Source organism: Lutjanus erythropterus, chromosome 3, assembly GCF_056507025.1.
Source record: "Lutjanus erythropterus isolate fLutEry1 chromosome 3, fLutEry1.hap2, whole genome shotgun sequence".
Taxonomy (NCBI): domain Eukaryota; kingdom Metazoa; phylum Chordata; class Actinopteri; order Lutjaniformes; family Lutjanidae; genus Lutjanus; species Lutjanus erythropterus.
The window spans coordinates 30,936,962-30,957,147 of record NC_139319.1 but is presented as its reverse complement, the minus strand read 5'-3'; the positions used below and the strand labels follow the sequence as shown (position 1 = coordinate 30,957,147).

At 38.1% G+C, this 20,186-nt stretch overlaps 1 protein-coding gene across 2 annotated transcripts in view; it reads left to right on the top strand.

The window, feature by feature from the left end:
• LOC146330275 (testis-expressed protein 2-like) overlaps nucleotides 1–20,186 on the top strand; it is a 36,972-nt gene that overhangs the window by 368 nt on the left and 16,418 nt on the right. For both annotated transcript variants that reach the window (XM_084715801.1, XM_084715800.1), the window contains exons 2-3: nucleotides 364–452; nucleotides 18,074–19,655. In XM_084715801.1, the coding sequence (XP_084571927.1) occupies nucleotides 18,099–19,655 (1,557 nt within the window). In that variant the 5' untranslated portion in view covers nucleotides 364–452; nucleotides 18,074–18,098. The remainder of the gene's footprint in view (nucleotides 1–363; nucleotides 453–18,073; nucleotides 19,656–20,186) is intronic.

The window sequence follows — 20,186 nt, the reverse complement described above, 5'->3', positions numbered from 1 at the left end:
TTCTGTGTAGTTTAACACAGAGGCGTATTTAAACGAGTAAAGGCAGAAAATGCCTGCCAGTTAACGTTGTTAGCTTGTTATCTGCATCACAAGATGGGCTGGTTTCAGTTGTCGTTGTTACTGTAGTTTTGCTAATAAAAGCTTGACAAGTCTTTGCAGACCGTTAGCATGTTTATTAGGCGATATAACTCCCAACAGTAACATCCATAATGTGAACTGCTACGGCAAACGCTTGTTGTTCTTTGCCATGTGGTCACAGTCCACAAACAAGAGCTATCAAGAAGCAAAAATACGTACTGTCAGTCTTAATATTTGTGTATTTACGTCTGCATTTCCCTTGCTGGTGATGTGTTTTCTCAAAAGCCCTCCGAGCTCCATGAACATGTGAAACTTGACTCTTCAGTAGGCAGATGCAAGTCCCAGGCTGGATTGAATGGCACTGAGGATACAAGGTAAGCACTTTGCCAGTAAATTTGAACTCATTATCGATCCGTTTCCTGAGCTACAAATGACCTTAGGGAGGGCAAAGTCTAGATAGACAGACAGAGAGAGAGAGAGAAGGGAAAGGAGAGGAGGGAAAGACGAAGGACAAACATAGCACAGGAGGATGAATGTGAAAGAAGAAATACACAAATGCATACGAGGGATCAAAGGAAAGTTAAGGGAAATATAGATTCCATATCAAGTGATATTCATAAACTGAAGGAGCACAGAGAGACGTGGGAGATTACAAAATGTTGTGTTTGCAAAGGGCAGGATTGCCATCTTCATCAACCAGCTGCAGTGATGCTTGGGCTTGAAACTCAACTTGATCCCGGACCACATCAGCAATACAGCTGCCCTCAAAGGGCTGGTTGTATTTGTGAGACAAAATAAATGTATCTACTTGTCATGACAGTGCATAATTTCCTATTATTGGCTTATCAATAACTTACTAATTCATAACTAGCTCTGAAACGTCTAGGAAAAATCATGGCAAGCAGATGTCAAAGTGTGCAACTATTATAGAATTTATTTAAAAATTACATATACAAATTAAAATAAGTAATCAAGTCAAAACAACAATAAGTGTTGTTTCAGGTTGAATGACAGCATTTGCTTGGCTAGCTACGACCACTTGGCTAGAGAACTACAGCTGAAAATAGATATATGACAGTGAGATGCTATCAAACTAATATTGACATCTAGCCTCTAGACGCCATCAGTTTGTGAATAACAAAATTGGTTTTCATTCTGACATGTAATTTCTGGACACTGTCCTACTGAAATGTAGCTTTCAATTTTAATGTGCAAATTATATTCCTCGCAAGCTCTTGTGGGCCACATAAAATGAGGCGATGGGCTGGATTTGGCCCACAGACCTTGAGTTTGACATTATATGGCATAAACCTCTGAAAGTGCATTAGGTTGACCAGTTCTCAACAAATCTGACCTCTAGAAGACTGACTCTAACAGCTTTAAGAGATGCCACAGATCTTAAGGCCTCAAGCAAGAGGAGATACTTATTTAGTACTCAAAATGTTTTACAAGTGAAGACCAAGGCTCCCCTCTGAAGCCAACAGTTACACTTCAGGACCTATAAGTAGAGGCCCTGGAGTATGGATGGTTAAAGTCAATACCAGCAAGGTGTTCTACAGGTTTCTTTGCACACATTGACCTCAAGGTATGTTTAAAATGTTAAGTAACTTGCTATGCAAGGTTTCTATACATAATAACCTCCTCCCAGTTAACTAGTTTACTACTGACAGTGGTCTTTGTAGGTTTTCCTCTCTCAGTTTTCCATTTTGGCATGTAGCTGTTGATCTTATATAAAAAACAACAAATATACATGCTGGTTGGATTTCACTGTCACCTAAGGGGAATTTCAACATGTCACATTGGCGTTACAGGGGACGAGGCTACAGCTGCTGCTGATTGTTTTAGACCTATAAACAGGCTTTGATATCTTGGGGCAAAAGTCATGTAATGATGATTTATTGATCACAAAATCTGCTCAAGGGACCCAATCCCCCACATCTCCCAGCTATTGCTCAATCCAACACACCACACCATGCTTTTTGGTCTTTGTCTCTCTCCTTATCCTTGTGATATTTTACCACATGATTATTTGCACATCTTAGGTATATTGCTACACTATTCTGCTCCTTACCCTTGTACTCCTGCAATATTCTCTTTGTAGTCTTGTCTTCCCTCATGTCTTTGCTGAGTCTTATGAGTGATTGTAAACCCCTGTTTAGTTCAGAAAACTGTTGCTGCTTTGTTAAGTCAATAATACACAATAAACAGTGATTTGACTTTCAAATTTGCATGAAACATGAGATACTAGATCTTTTGTAATATAAATAGCCTACTGTCCATAGTGCAAATTTTCTTCAATACCAATTACTTTTTTTCTGAGTAACTATTCCAAAAGCCTTCTCAGGGTGGTTAAGGTCAAGATGTTGTGAATATCAAGGAAAAGAGACGGCATCAGATACTACTAGCCTGACATTGAAGTCCAGCAACATTGTTGTCTAATTTATAAGCTGACATTTACACTACAGTATGTTGTAGTGTAACGTAATGTGTGGTGTTACCTTTCTACATATTTCTATCCAAATAACTGGTTCCATGTAAGAAGCAATTAAATCTAAACAATTAAACAACAATTAAAACAAAATTAGACCTGAATGTTATTACTTTGCGTGTATGACAGTTTGTAATATGAAAACAACAAAAGTGAAACAAGTCATTCAGGGACCAAAATTAGCACCATTCACCAGTCTAATGTTGGTAAAGTATGCAGTAGCTGGTAGATTTGCTTCACTCACCAGACAAAAAGATCCAGATAAACGATGGTAATCTTTTCAGTGTCTGTTTTTAAAAAGACAAAAAGTTAGTTTTGAATCCTGAAGTAATTGCACATCAATTTAATTATTTTATGCAATTCTAAAAAATATATTTACCATATTTTACAGGCAATTATATTAATTTAATTAGAATACATATAGCTGACATGGCACTGAATGGCAAAATCTAAGCTGTCTAATGTGCAACTGACGGAAAAACAACTTACACTGTAAGAAATTGATGTGAACAAAAAACGGGAGCAAATGATTGAGTGCATTGGGTTATTTTAGGTCTGGGCTAAGTTTAAAGATAAGACCAGCATGTATAACTTTTTTCACTATCAAAAAATACCATGACAAGACATTTTCCATTTGTTTAAAGACATTTACCATTTGTTTAAAAACAATACAATACCAAAATCTGATAGTAGAAAAAAAACTAATTTCAGTCTTTATTGTCCTGCTTGAAATTTGGTTTCCAGCTAAATCAGACTGTTCAGTGGCTTTTCTTTACCAGCTGTGTTTGTTTATTAGTTATTTATTTATTTTTAAGGGAAAAAAACATATTGTTTGTACCCAGGACTGTTTAGTTTCTTTTTATCATCATATTCTCTATGACACTGAAATAAAAATGAATTGCCAAAATTTTTCATAATCAATTGATCGTTGCTAGTTCCACTTTCTTAAATGTAAGGATTAAGGATTTAATATAGTAAATGAATTATGCTTGGGTTTTTCAGTGTTGGTTAGAGAAAAGAAGCCATTTGAAGACATTACTTTGGGCTCTGGGAAATTATGATGAGCATTTTTCTTTCTTTTTTTTGGGACATTTTATAGACTAATTGATTAATCATAAAAATAATCAGCAGATTAATGAATAATGAAAATAATCATTAGTTGCAGGGCTACTGCACAAGCTCTGAAACATTTCACCATTTTTACACTAGTTTACTATTTTTCCTTCCAATACTACTGATACTTAAAGATTACACTCTAATCAGTATGTCTCAAAAAAGGGTTGGATTTAGTGGAATTGCCCAAAATATTCATCCGAATGCAGCTGTACAGCTGCTTTATGGGGTTTTTTGATAATGGGTTTTGTACAAAAAATAATTTTTGTTTCACAGATGTGTAGGTTGTATCAGGCTTTGGCTACATAAATAAACACCACTTGTTAATGGTATGAATTCTCTTTTTAGAATAACAGACAGATTCCTGTTTTTTTTTTTGTTTTTTTTTGTGGATGATAAAAAGATAAAATAATCCTTTGCCTTACACCTGTCACAGATAAAACACAGCTCCAGTACTCTGCGTGTGCTTACCTGTCACGATAGAAGGGTGAGTGAGAGAGGAAGGTGTCAGTCTGTTAGAGAAAAGAAAAACAAAAACAGGATTTGAACACCCGCGAGAGACAGAAGGAGGCTCAGGGAGCAGCAGGTGCAGCGACCTTTTACCAGTGTTATTTTCCTCAAATGTGTGTGTCATATTAATCTTTCACACTGAGACGAGGAACATTTGCTGCTTATCATTAGTCTGCGTAATAACTGGTCTACACCCCTGTTGACTGTACACCTGTTCATAGCTTTGACGCCTTCCAAGTTCACACAGGGTCTAACCTATTTTTATAAAAATGAGATGTTCACATTTTGGTCAAGGGTCTGTCAAAGTGTTGACCAGCGGAGATGTACATGGTGTCACATATTTATAAGGCTTTTCACTTTCTGTATAGCCCTCTTGGGGACAGCTGATGTGGAATTAACATGACAGTTGGACTACCTTGTACTTACAATACATTCACAGCATTGCTGAAATTGATCTCTTCCCTTCACAATGGCCCATTGCAGCCCAATACAGTACATTGACACCTTACAATAGAGTAGAATTTCAGTGAACCACTTTAGACCATTTGTCTAATTAAAGTGGCAACAAAGAATTTTCATATTGTGTTGATTTTGGAGGCCACTGTGGACAAAAGTGGTAGCATTTCCACCACCATAACCACAAAATATAACGTCAGAAGTAAAATTATTTAAAGAAAAATCTCCTCCTGTTCTGACCAATGTACTATTTACTATAACTATGCCACAGAAAAATATAAACATAGGTTCTACTGGTTTGCAAATGATCTGATTTAAAAAAAAAAACTTTTACAAAAGTAATGTACAGTTTGCCTTTTGTCATATGGTAACCTCATTTGGCTTTTTGCTCTTGAACACGTCACCGTTTTAAGACTCCTGACTCAAGGCTAATGGATCAAAAATGAAACTGCACAGCCTTTTGATTTAATTAATAATAATAGGTCAGTGCCATGCTTCAAGGTTACTCGCTCAATGCTTGTTCAGTTTTCTGTGTCAGTGTCCAAGTCCACATTTAGGCCTATATTTGTTTGATTGAGAGAATTCGTTCAGACAGGTGAACATCTTTGTCCATAAACTGGAGGTCAAACTATATGAAAGTTTCATATCACGATTATAGATTATTTATATATATATAAAACTATCACGGTTATCAGTATTATCATGGTATTATTTGCTGAAAATGTTCAGAAAGTACTGATAAACACAGTGAAATCATTTTCCCAAATTCCCATGTCCTTTGTGATGTCACTGTTTTCATTGACTCAAAACCAACTCGATGCTGCTGCGTCTGTATTTGGGCAACTGTTGCTAACCTTGGTTGACAATGGGAGTTTTTCAATGTGTGGTAATCAAACCCAGTTAACACAATCATTTAAATTTTGAAATGGTTTTATGAATCATCAGGAATTCTGTCACAGTTTATCATTGTTTCATCCCTACCATAAATGCTGGCCCTGCTTGACACAGTTAACAATTCAGACAACAGTGCAAAAGCAATAAGCCTCACCTATTGTCACATGAGTGTGTGCTTGTGGAGGCAACTTAGTTTTTATCAGAGCAATGTTCAGGGCTTTGTTGGACATGTGATCTTTCCAGAATTCCAGAAAGGGGTGTGTCTTTTTGATTTCTATAGACAACTGTGATGTCTGTCAGTAGGATACTGATCATGCGTAGAACAGAGCAACATAAACAAAGCCAAGATATGTATGTAGTTGTTTAAACACAACTCTAGATCTCAGTCTGTGTTGACATTATTTCTCTTCCTTGACTACAATAAAGGAAAGTCTGCCATTTAAAGTTTGTAAGCCTTTCATTATGTATCTTAGCATTACTTCTCCTGAGCCGCCTGCTCATTTTGCAGGTGCCAGCAAACATCAGTGTTGTTGCAGACAGGTGTTACCCCCCCCCCCCCCACCCGCACCTATCCAACCACCAAAATAATGACCATTACTGAGACATCATGGGAATGTGTCAGCCAGCAGCATTTACAGGCCTGTTTCAGGTGCTGTTTCCATTGTGCGCTGACAGAACCATTCATCTGGCTCCCGTCATAATAATCACTATCAGAGGAAAGAGACAGGCAAGGTGGGAGGTGGGAAGATGTATAAATATAGCTCGTCTATAAATATTACTTCTCACTCGAAACTGAGACTTTATTCACAAAGCTACAGTATTTTCACAGGCAGCTTTTTGTGTGAGAGCTGAAATGCTGGAAAAAAATAGAGATATCGGAGCATCGCTGAATTTATTTGCTGTGTTAATTTGAGCCCTGAGGAATAGTGCAGCAAAGCCATTCCTTTAGAATTTCAGGCAGTCATTCACCATAATCTACAGATATAACACAGACCCTTTCAGTCTCCCATGAGCTGTTCTCACACTCGATAACAATGCAGTCTTTTGTCTTTACAGTTTGGCTGAGAAATGCTTTCTCCCGGTTCCTTTCACTTTGTCCAGCACTGATAACAATAGATGTATGATTACCGCATTCCATACTTAGAGAATTTTCTGTTGTATTTATTCTTGAACAAAAGTGTACAATTATTGCTTTGTGAAAATCCTAATTATTTTCAGAGATACATTTGAGAAATTCTGATGGTATAAGGAACAAACATTTTGTTTTAATTACATCAGATATTGTAAACGAAATCTTTAAGAAATGTAAAATCAATAGTTTTATGCATAAATTAATGATCAAATGTGCAGTCCTACAATCTGTTGTTCTCATCAAAGCCTGCTGGTGTGAAGCTGTATTGACATGGAGTCAAAATGGAAAAAAGAAAAATCCACGGCCCCAAGTGACCCTTCATGTGTCCTACCCCTTTTCATTTTGTGCTTCAGTAAAAGTTTGGGACCCAGCAGAGTGTCAGTCAACTCTCTCTTTTCCTGTTCCCTGTACTTAAATATGCTATATGCTAGGCTAGTATATGTTAAGAAAAACTATTTTGAACATGATTACACAGAGGCCTATATTGTCACATCTTAAGTCAGGTAATGTCAGCAAAACTAGCATTAGCAAGGTACTGATAGATAATTAGCTAGTGTTAGCTAACATTAGCTAACTTAGGATGTGACTATATGCTGCTTTTATAGGACCCCAGCAACATCTTTTCACCATCTTGAAATGTTGGTTTTCTTTTCAACATCAAGGAGCTTAGCTTAGTGGTGTCTAGAAGGGAACCCTTGATTTGCGAAACTCACAATTTGTATGCCTTGTTTATTCATTTCTCAATGGTGGACAAACTAATTATGTTTTATAATATGACAACACTGTGGTTAAGGGACAAAAAAACAATTGAGGGAAAGATCACTCTTGCAGATCTTTTGTGGGTCTGGGGCTCCGTTCTAGACAGCATATCTAAGTACAGGAAACAGGAAGGAAGAAAGCTGACCAAAGTTCCAATAGGGTCAATTTTACAGAGAGAGTTCATTCTGCTTTGTGACAGTCACATGAACTATGGTGGTTTATGTCATTGTCTGTTTTTCATTCAGTATTTGAGGAAATTAATGATTGTGGTATGTTGACATTTGGCATGTAATGGAAACTGTTTGGATAAACAGACGTTTTTTGTGAAGACAAATCAGGAAGTTGGACCGGTCCTCTCCTGGGTTTGGCCAGATGTGGCTTGCTGGGCTGATGGCTGCCCCAAGGCCTGGATAAGAGCTTGGCGTCCAGCACCATTCCCATTTTCTTGTCTTGGGTCGAAGGCTTGGTTTCACTGTTTCATTTGTTTTTGGCTATATCTTTTTGTACCTCTCTGTCAAACTTGTGCTGAGGAGATATATTGGAGCTGCTGACTGTTTTACATTATTTCTTCATTAGTTTTATCAGAAACAGAAACCATAACTAAACTGAGCAGTAGGCCAAGGCCTTATGAAAAGAGAAAAGATGAAAAGAGGCCTGGCTCGTCTTCTTAGTCTGTCTGCAAAACATGATTATATGCTTGACCTCTTACAGGCAATGAAATACAGTTTCTTGTTTTTAATGACTGAGCTGGTTTGAAGCCCTACATGTGACTGGCTGCTAACAAGGTTACTGAATAGTAATCCAAGCAAGGCTAAAGCAGCAAAGGAAGAAGTTTAAATGATCAACAAAAGCTATATAGTGTGCTTTAAAAACAAGTTAAAGTGCTGTTCATCAAAATTCTTTACTGTGAAAGTGAAAGAGATGCCGTGTTAAGGCTGGCCGAGTCAGTATCTGTAACTGGAGCAGAGAGACTGTGCTTGATCTGTGTCACAGTTTTGTCACCACTGCTGCCAAGGAGTTCATTCAAAAGTAATGAGGGCTTGTTGATGGGGTTAAGCAGTTAAGTGAGGAGTGCATTATTTAACACGAACAACATCTGGGTCAGTGAACTGGCGTGGTTTGAAAAGGGCTGAGCCTTACAGAGTATTAATTGCATACAAAAAAAAAAACAAGTCTTCTTTATGTTTAGTAAAAGCAAATGGTAGGCATATGAAGGTCTACAGTTACAGGCTCTGTCTGTCTCTTTGTTTTTCTTTTTTTTTTTTTACTTCCTAGCCTTGGTGGAGGCTGTGTCACATGCTCTCCACAAGCCAGTGTGTTCTCACTGTTGTGATCCACAACAGCTGAGCTATTGCAGGCTATAACTGAGCAATCCAACAATCCTGATGGCCATTTGAGAACAAATACTTACTCTTTCAAGTCTGTTATAACAACCTTATCATCAGAATGTTTGAATATTAGTAAAACGAATAAGAAACTTGCATTCAACAAGTTATTTGATTTCAGTACTTGTACTTGTACTATATATGATGGCAATATGAATATCTTTGGACCAACTGCTAGATAAAACAAGAAATTTGAAGACATCACCTCACCTGGTAAATTGTAATTGACATTTTTCTCTCTTTCTCTGACTTTTAACAGACAAATTTCTAATTGAAAAAATCATTTGATGAATGAAAATAATTGTTGATTTCTGTCCAATTTATCTACTAGACCTGGTTGTTTTTTATGAGAAGTTAAACGTCCATATTAGAGGAAAGAGTTAACTCTCTCAGTTGATCTTACCTTGTGTGTTTCTGTAGAGATTTTATTGTCTGTCACTGCCATTGTTTTTTTCCTTATCCACTGACCAGGCATGACACAGCTGATTTGCTCTAACTTGGCTCTGTCATGGGACAGACACCTTCTAAAAAGCTATGCTTCATGAATTTAGGAAAGGCTGGTTATTTTTTATGTACATTATGTTTTTGAAATTATACACTGCACATCATTTTATTAATTTTCCAGAGTCCAAGTGCCACGCATTCACTCATTTCAGTTCAAGGAACAAGCAAAAGAATAAAAAGAGCTTTGTGGTTTTTACAGCTGTGATAGTGAATGGGGCCAAAACAAAATAAAGTCCTGCTAGTTTGTGTTTTAACTGTGGCTGTGCAGGATAATAGTGTGCTCCACTGGGCAGAGGAAGGCTGAGAGATAGTTGATACCTGTAATGATCTCACCGCCTAACATTTCAATCCCCACCAGTCGCACCAGTTTGTCAGCATTCTTGAGAACAGTTTCAGTTCTGTTGGGCTTTCATTGTTTATTTGTCTCCAGAACCTGGAATCTGAAATGACTCTGTGAAATGCATTCACCAGTTTAGTCACTCTTAGTCACTCAAACATGTCTGTACACACTGACACACACACACCTTTGTCTCAGCTAGTGCAGTTAACCACATAGAGTGCTACCATACTGCTCTGCTGACTCCTCTACACTCTTTATTTCTACAATTACAGAAACAAAGAGTGAAAGAATGAGAAACATGAAGACATATTATTTCAGTGGTGCCCAACCAATACTGGATTTTTGGGGCAGATGCTGTTACAAGTATTAGAGAGAAAAAAAAATGATATATCAGCCTATATTTTTATACAGAATGTAAACAAACCTTTTTGCTGCATATAAACTAACAAATACACCAATCTGTATTCTGTTAAAAAAAAAAAAAAAAAAGTATTCATATAGTCGCATATCAGACAACATGCTGAGACTAATATACACCAATATAGCTGTGATAGGCCAATATCAGGCCAATAATATCAGCTGACCTATACATTGGTTCGGGCCCTACATACCAGACCTGCATCCACATAGCTGAAGATTATTGCTTTCTCTTGTATTTGTCATCCAGTTAAAAGTTAAAGGTTCACATAATGAGAGGAAGCTCAAATGGACACAGAGTCATTCTACAGAAATATCTTTAGTCATAGCTTTCTCCCAATGCAACATTTAATTCTGAATAAAATTTTTGCCCAAAACAATGGGGCATATAATCCTTGTGGAGATATTAGATATTTGTGGATTGTTATCACCTATGGGGTCATTAACTGTTACTGCTAGTGTGGCAGCTATGTTGGCAGTCTCATTAATGTGAGCACTGGGCTATGAGACACTTTGCAAGTCATTAGCTAAACTGTCAGTGTAAGCACAGGGAAAGCCATTACTACTGCAAATACACAGCAGGATTTAACGAGGGACGACTTCTGATCCCTTCCTTGGCAACCTGGTTAAGGTATAGTGGTCTGGGATTTCATTATGTCTTCCATGGGGGAAAGTGTGAGGCAGGTTTACAAGTTCTCTCATGTTTTTTTTTTTTCTCTTCTAGTTTAATCTCTATCCCTTAAGCATCCTCTTAATGCCACTGATGTCATCTGAAACAGTGGTGTATGACATTTGAGATGCTCTGAGTGGGCTGGCATGTGGTGTTGTATTGGCAGAAAGCACAGGGCAGGATGACTTGCAAAAAATACTCTTACAGCGTGGTTACTGAGCTGCAAACACCGGAAACACTGTCAGCCAGTTCTGCTGGAACTTTAGGCACACATGTGTTTAGGAGATAGGGACAGTAATGTAGGGAGTAGGGCTGCAAGTTTTGTGCATTTTCCTTCACTGATAGTTGAAGACATGAAGGCAAGGCAAGTTTATTTATGTAGCAACATTCAGACACAAAGCAATTCAAGGTGCTTTACAAAAACATAGAAATACATTGAAATTAAACTTTAAAAGAACATTCAAATTGCATTTGAGATAATTATAAACAAAAGCTAAAAGCAAGCCAATAAATAGTTTAAAACATTACAGAAAGTACAATTAAAAAGCAAACAAAACAAAAGCAACAGCAGACATATATAAAAACCATAACTAGACATTATCCTAACAATAAGTTTACATATCTACTTCACTGGAAACTGGAAAACATTTAACCTACTTAGCAGCTTTCATATTTTGTTGATTTTTTTTAGGCACCTGTGGACAAAAGCATGTGTGTTTCCTCTAGCCTATCCACAAAACATAACACCAAAAATAAAAACATCTAAAGAAAAAATCCCCCGTTTCCTTTTAACATGGTAATGTAAATCGTGGATGTAATAAGTGAGAACCGTGAAAATGTAAACATAGGCTCTTCCAGTCTGCATGCTGTAAATCGTTTCATCTGATTTCAAGGAGAAACCAACCCAGTGGCAGACTTTGAGAATAACAAGAAATAGTCAGTCTTGTTGCAGATGGTTTCATTTGCTTATGTAGGTCATATAGAGGCATCAGTATTAAATTGGGACCGTTTCATAATCAGTTAAAAAGTCCTTGTTGTGCGTTGACCGATCAATCAATTCATCATCAATAAGATACAAAACATGTCTTTTTCTCAGTTGAAGTTTTATATAAGCAGTTCTAGTGGCACATTAGTTATGTGAAACATTCATCCATGAGTTGCAAACATTTTAAATTAACTGTATAATAACACAATCAGGCTCTTATCCACCTGTCCTTATTTAACAAATGGCTCGGCCATATGTGGTTACATTTGGTTAAATTCTTAAAGGTCATTAATCAATTAATGATTAATCATTAACAACCAGAGTGGGGATGACTACTTCTGGATTTATCCTTATATTTTCTTATGTAAACATTTACCCAGAGAAACCAGGAATCACAAGATACTGACCAGTCTCTATGCAGACTTTGAAAAACAGACACATTATGTGTGATCATTGTTTTTTGTTGTAGACTGTGAAGGTTAGTGGTGTTTCCCAGCAAGTATGTCTTTTTCCAGAGTCACATAGCAACAATGATCCTAACAGTTTTGTTTATTATGATTCAGGGTCAGTCCTAAGTTAGCTGCAAAGAGTTATTGACCTTACTGATCCAAGGCGTTTGCATAGTTCGTCATTCAGAGTGGATTTAGTCAGACAGAATTAAGGGGTTTAGGGAAAGTGACGTCTTGTTTGTGTCTTGGGAAAAGAATCATATGAAGAAGCAGCGTCTTAACCACCGAATTGTTGAGGAGCTGACTTGGTTTCAAAAAGTTGTACTTTTCTAAACGTAATAGAGTTTAAACATTTTAAGAGTGCATTCCACAGTCTTTGTGCTGCAGGACATGTGAAGATTTAAAAAGAGAGCCTGAATCCCCTTTTACACTTCACCAAAAATTCACTAACACCCATTGACATCTGGCTTATGTCTTCAGTGGGAAAAAGTAAAACTGGCATTCACTCACACCGGGTCAAATGACTCTACAGCAGTCACGGTTATTGGCTCAAGCTGTGATCAGCAATAATGTCAACATGACACCCAGGTGGACACACTAATTTATGGCCCTTTTCCGTAGAGGCAGTGAAGGCTTATTGCCTTGGTTAGTAACAACTGTGACTTTTGTTCCTCTTTCATCCATACATGTGTGCTGCTTGACTTGACCCGGTTCGACCCGGTTCGACTTGTGTCAGCACAACAGAGTTGGCAACCACTTGAAGATGTATACTTCACACACTTGTCTTTCGTCAAGTATCTGAATGGTGGATAAAAATTTGGTTTTCTATGAATTCCTAACAGTGAAAGTCTCCCTTTATTTTGTTATCTAAAAACTTTTATTATGAAGCAGAACAATCAGGAAATGTTTTGTTTGATCAGCAATAATTTTACAAGACTCATATGAAGCTGAAAATGAACATGATTAAATAAAGGGGATATCTGAAAGTAAAAACAGAAACACACCATGCCATTGACTTTGCTAATGTGTTGTGAGGAAGAGGTAAAATAACTGAATGACATAATATAATATGAGGGAGGGTGTCTTTCCTTCCTGACAGATATAAATCCGTAGCCCTTTGAGCTTCTGATTAGGTCATGCAGGAGGTGGTCACATTATGAGAAATTGACTCATGCTGCACCTAGAACTGTGGCTATTTCAAGAATCCAACGTTTCTCAAAAATGACAGCTTAGTAACATTGGTTCCAAGAAAATATAAGACGTTGATCCTGCCATAACATTGGTCAGTGTTGATTGAAATTTTCCATTTATCTGTTATTAAAAAATCCTATTTCTTCTTTTGGTTTGCCTACTTTTCCTCATCTGACTACATTTAGCCATTTTTGCTTCACTTAGGAACTTCCTACATTTCCTATTATGACATTGTGAAATCTTTAGATAAAGGTTATGAACTTGTGTTCAACTCAGTGGTCATTGGTGACGACAGTACAGATAAATGAGCAAGAGTTCATCTAGTCAAGCAAAATAGAGTTGCACTTCCCACTAAGGCAATATGTCATGTGGTCACATTGATTGTCGTCTACTGGTAGCCCTGTCAAAGCTGTCCACCACAAGAAATTTCTCCTCATATATGATAAAGGATTATCGGCATTAAATTACAAATAGAAAAACACTAACATGACCTCATGTGAGGTAGATCATCCAGCCTTCAAGTTTCATTGCGTTACATTGCATTAATAGTTGGCTGAGCTTTCTCCGTGATGTAATACACAAAATGAGAGACCAAAACCAACGTTATCATACATTATGATTATTGCATGTTAAACTTATTGAAATTTTACGCATTTTTAAATTAGTACTCTGTGCAGTATTTATTTTTGGCCAGATGTAGGGAGGGTTAGCAAAATTGCACCTCTAGATGACAAAATGATATTGGAACAGCCTGAATGTCCTCCTTTTTAACAATGCATTTTAGCCTGGATTTTTAATTTAACTATAGATTGTCAGTTCCCATGGATCTGATTTTTTTTCTAATTTTGTGCTTAACGTTTTTGTAATTATTTTGTTATGATCTCAAAGCTTTGGCAACTATTCAGTTGACACTGCAGTCTTAGATTAATAAGTAATAGACTTGTTTGTACATTCTGAGATGTGTTTTGTTTACTGGACATCAGAGGTCAGGGGTTGTCATGTTCTCAGAAAAAGACACTGAGAGAAAAAGAGGTCAACAGTCAGTTTGTTTGCTTGCTCTCAAAGCAACTCGTTAGTTGCAGCATCAGTCTGGAAGCCAAGTGGGACTATTGGTTCAGATCCTAACCTTGATTGTGAAGCTTCAAACCCACAATCTATAGTCCATAGTATTTTAGTTTAGCCATTTTCTAATGACTGCCATTCTTGTATAAACACCTCCACTAATTAGGATGCTACATCCATGTTATTTTCATTTTCTACAATTCAATTCTAATATGAATTTTGAAGACTGCTAGCAAGTAAACACAGATGTAAACAGCGATGGATTTAAAATACTGTTGCCTTTGCATATGTTTCCTGAGGAAGGAAATGCATTCATGTTTGTTAGACTGAAGGATGCCATGTGAATGGGGTGTAAAGAAATGTAGTTGATCCGTACTGATATCACCCACATGGTTTGACACGTTTGTAAACCACAAATTAATTGCAAGATGTTACCATCATAATGTGAAATATAATTTTACTGTTGCTGTTCTCATGTGAAGGGGGCATGTTGAATCCTAATGCATCAATCAGGAATTCTTACGTTGCAAATAGCGTAGTGACAGTCATTGCAGAGGAGCAGCAGAACTTGAAGGGGCCTGCAGAATGCTGTCATATGTACTGCAGATTTTGTGAAAAAATGCACTTTGGTTTTATGTCCCATAATGTTTTTCTTCTCAGATACTGCTTTAAAATATGAGACATGTTTATTTATAAATGCATGAAAGATTAAATGTAGAGATTAAGCCCTTCAGGCAGTAGATGAATCTATTTTAGGGCACTCCACATTTTATGACTTCCCTGTCTCAAAATAACTTTTATATTAAATTACAGTTTTTCACGACAACTGTTATCTTCTCATCTCACCAGCAAATCATTCTCCAGTTCAATTCAACCATAAATTCAACATGCCATGTGTAGCTACTGTGTAGTTTGTGCGCATGGATGTTGACAGTATGTGTAATAGCTTTGTGAGTCTCTTCTCATTGTCAGCAGTGTGTTCTGCATGATGGAGAAGAAGTCAGCTGTGAACATGTCTCTGATGAGTGCAAACATCAGGGTTAATGAGGCTGGCTTGCTTCTGTAATTAGCTTCATCAGCATCAATGGCAAGATTTCATTCTGCACTGTCCACTTAGTCTGTTCATTGGCTCAGAGAAAGGCCCTGGGGACATGAGACAAATGCAGAATTGATTGTCAATGTGTACATACACACACATGGAAATGTGATAAACATGCTAATATACATGCCCAGTCTTTTTTCTGTTTATTTGTTTGTTCCATTTCCATAGTGTTAAATTAGAACCAGCATTACAGACCACACACACAAACACATACAGTACATACTTAACCACTTTATTACTAATCCTAATGTGAAATTAGCAAACGCTGCTAGGTCCTTTGAGTCTTGTATGTTAAAATGAAATCCATGTCCAACTGGCAATCTAGTAAAATGGCCTCATTGTGTTGCTGCTGACTGAAGGCTGGCTAGCTAGGGACAGAGGTGGCTGGCAGACTGCCTGGCTGGGTAACAAGCTCACTCGTGACCCATGTGACAATGAGTGGCCAAGTTGAGTCTGTATATGAGTTAGCCAGCATGACCTCATGCCACCTCTGTTGTCTGGACAAGGATGTCATTGCCAAATGTCAATGAGACATTACCATAATTTTATTTTCACTACCAGAAGATTTCACCTAGATGCCAGTAGAGGCAGTTAAATCACGCTGTGTTGCCACATACTGTATATCCTAGCATAATTTTCTTGGCAGTATAGAACATTTACATGTATATGTGTGTGTGTCTGTCTGTCTGTCTGTCTGTCTGTCTGTCTGTCTGTCTGTCTGTGTGTGTGTGTGTGTGTGTGTGTGTGTGTGTGTGTGTGTGTGTGTGTCAGAGCCATGACATTTGAAACACTGATCATTAATTATGTTGTTTATGTCATAATCAAGTGTTCAATGGGAATGGGGAAGTATTTTAGACAAGGAAAGGTACAGATTAAGAATAAACTCCCTTCTGTCACAAGAACATTCTTCTGCAATACACTGGGCAGCTTAGCGGCAGACTCAATCCACAGCTAAATTTAGAAATCTGGAAGTCTGAAAGCTGATCCACAAAAAAACAAATTAGACAATTGGTGCAATTTTTCCCTGTGCTTTGCTTGGCCTGGGCTTATCTTTTCCCAGCAATCCCTAAAGTAAATGTACTTTCTATGGAAAGGTATTTGGTTTTGAAAGATCATTATGGTAAGCCATTGTATGATGTCTCCAAGTGCAAGGTTGGATCCTACTATTTGTTCCATACAGATACACATGAAAATGCTGTCAGTTGACAGTCCAGAGTACTTCAGGCATATTCTCATGGGACCCAACAAACAGCATCGTAATGCATTATGTTACATCATTTCAACCTCCATTTATTATCTGGACTTTGGCCTCAGGCTGTGTTGTAATACAGTTAATACATTCCACACAGTATGATTAAGTTATAAACACTTGTCAAGACTGTGGGAACATTGTGGTTATTGTTGAATGTTTGTTGGCAAAGATCTAAAATAGGAAGTAAAGTCACAAGATAAGTAAATAAGTAATATGCAAAAGCAAGAGCCTGCAACTAATTTTATGTAACTCACAAACTGTTGTATTCTTCATATCGCTGTAAAGTTGTCACATGTCAAATATGAGGTTTGTTTTCCAAAGGCACCTGTAGCATTCACATGTAGTGTAATCCTTGATTCTTGTTTTAGCCTAGCTGTCTCCTCATTGAGCTCCTTGGTTTAGCTGAATATTTTAGCAGTTTGTGGTAGGTGTGCTACAGTGTCAGCAGGAGGTGAGTGGGACTGAGGGGTCTAATCACTAGGTGTGTGTTTGTGTGTGTGTGTGTGGTGATGATTTAGGATGCCTGGTTGCTGCTAGCTGAAATGTGAGACAGCCACTTTGGTTGAGATATACAGCACTGAATTTGTCAGCACCCACACAGGCATACATGCAAATACACACTTTTGTATGGAGATAGCATAATTAACATAATATACTGTTTTTGGCCTTCTTAGACAGATGGTTAGTGGATCAGTAATCTATTGGGATCAAAGGTGGTCTTTTGAGAATTTTGTGATTTTGATGCAATTTCCATGAATTGTTCAGTCATAGTACTGACAGCAATTTGAATCTGAAATACATGTTATTGCCAATCACTTTTTAACCTGCAAGTGGTCCTCCTGCTAGTGAATTAATAAGGATGTGCTCCCTCACTGGTTTCGTACCAGGGAGCGTTACCACCCCTGTTCATCATCAGAATATAAAGCTTTGGGTTTTAGAATACTTTGCAGTGTTGTTTCTAGATACACTGAATCATCAACATCTATAAAATATCAGAAATAGTGAAAGTGCTGGGTATAATTTCTCAGAGCCCAAATTGACATCTTCAGAAGTCTTGCTTTGCCAAACCAACAGTTCAAAACCCAAAGGTAGTAAATTTACAATCATTTATAATGATGAACAGCATCATATCCTCATATTTGGCACTTTCATTTGAAAATAACATGAATGAAAAGATTATTTGATTATCAAAATAGTTGCTGATATTTTTTCTTATAATCAACTAGTCAGTTTATTAACTAATCATTCCAGCCTAATTTGGTGTTGTCTCTTTTCTGTCTTTGCAGACTGCGTCTCAGTGGGAGTACTGCAATGACTAGCCGACATTCTAGCCATGCAGAGAGTGCTCACTCCACTAAAAAACAGCCCCCTGCTGTGTCCCCCAAGCTCCATGTCCAACGATCACCGTCAAAGGAGACCATCACCATCCACTTCTCAGCTCTTGGGAAGGAGGAAGAGGAGGAGGAAGAAGGGCTGTACATGACAACTGTCTCCACTACCTCAGCCCCTCAAGATGATGCAAACATTGTGACAGGCTTAGAAGCGAGTGAGGAGATGTTCGAAGGGGTGCCATTGGACTCTGCAGCCGATGTTGCTGTCATTCCTGAATCATCCAGACTTTCTCCAGTTTCTAGACATCACACTAACACTTCTCCCACACAAACTCCATCATCACGTATTGCTGAGCAAAAAGGCGCAACTTCCAGTTCCTCTCCCACCAAATCTTTGAGCTTTCCCTCCAGTGACAAACCCTTCCTCAGCTTAGTGAAATCTCTCTCGTCTGACATAGAATCTCGTGACGGGTTCTCTTCTGTTACTGCTCCTACAGTAAGGCATAGGCAACTCATGAAGAATCTTGTCAAATCTTTATCTTCAGATACATCCCAGGACTCAACCTCCTCCTCCTCCTCCACACCCTACCGCCTTCCAGAACCCCGCCTTAACCTGCAACTCTTCAAGCAATTCACACAGTCCCGGATGCCATCTGGTACAACGTCGTCAGCTAGTGACTCTAAAACCGCACCTTCATCTCCATTAACCTCACCAGATAACCGCAGTTTCTTCAAAGTCTCTGAAGTTGAGGCAAAAATTGAAGACACCAAGCGTCGTTTGTCTGAGGCCATTTCTGAACCCCTCCAGCTGCTGAGTAAGATTATGGATGAAAAGAGTAGCAGCTTGGTTGGCAGCAGCATTTACCGGCCCAAGGCCCTCTCTGCAAGTGCCACAGAACTCTCCACCATTACAGCGATCAATGGTCACCTGGAGAGCAACAATAATTACTGTATCAAAGAGGAAGAAGGAGGTGACTGGGAGGCTGAGAGCCCCAACAGTGGGGCTTCTGCTCCAACCGAATCACCTGTCCTCCTCTCCTTTGACACTAAGAGCCCCAACAAATCATCCTCACTCTCCATGTCATTGGATAAATGCTCCATGTCCGCTCTTGCTAAACAAGAGGATGATGACTTTTGCATCCTGGACAATGAGGACTTTGAGATTTGTACTGACACAGAAGGTGATGGTGGCGATAGAACTGATGATACTGGAACTGGGAGTCAGACTAAAATGGCTGTAAGTGGTAGCACTGAACCATGCAGCGAAGATGAATCTGAAAGTATTGAGTCGGCACCCAGTGTTCCACACTACACTCTCATCATCCTCACTGTACTGGTCTATGGGTATTTTATATTACCTCTGCCCAGTTACGTAGGAGGAATGCTTCTTGGGATTGGACTGGGATTCCTTTTAGCCATTGGTGTTGTGTGGCTGACAGGACCAAAACCTTCTGGCAGTAGTTTCAGACATTCCAGACACCATGGGAAGCTATGGAATCTGACAAAGTTGGACATTAAGGAGCCAGATATCTATAAGGTCAGTGAATATTTTAAACTTCACCTTGATTCATTTTGTCATGCTGCAAAGGCCTCAACACCGTAAAGAATTTGCTGGTTGATTAGTTTGTTCTTCCAAAGTGTTAATATGTATTCCATAGGCATTACGCATAGGGGTTTAAAATACACTTGAGTATCTTGAGTATCGTGATTTTATGTTTGATGATTCTGTTTTGATTCTCAAAAACACTGGAACAATTGTGGAAGTGGTTCCTTTTATGATGTGTTTAAACCAGACTGCTAGATGGCAGTGTTGTTTTCTCTCCTCACTGTTCTGATTGCATAAAAAGTCGACTTTTAACTCAGATCTTCTGCATTTGGTGGGTGTCCCTTTTACTATGTCAGCTTCCTAAAATTAGATTAAAAAAGAGCACTATATCATCTTGTTTATAGTATCGCAATGTATCATTTTGAATAGTAATCCCTGTATAATAATCCCTGTATGTAATACTAGGTATTTCTTCACAGTTGCAGATAAAGATTTGGCCACACTAATATTCTCAGGATTATA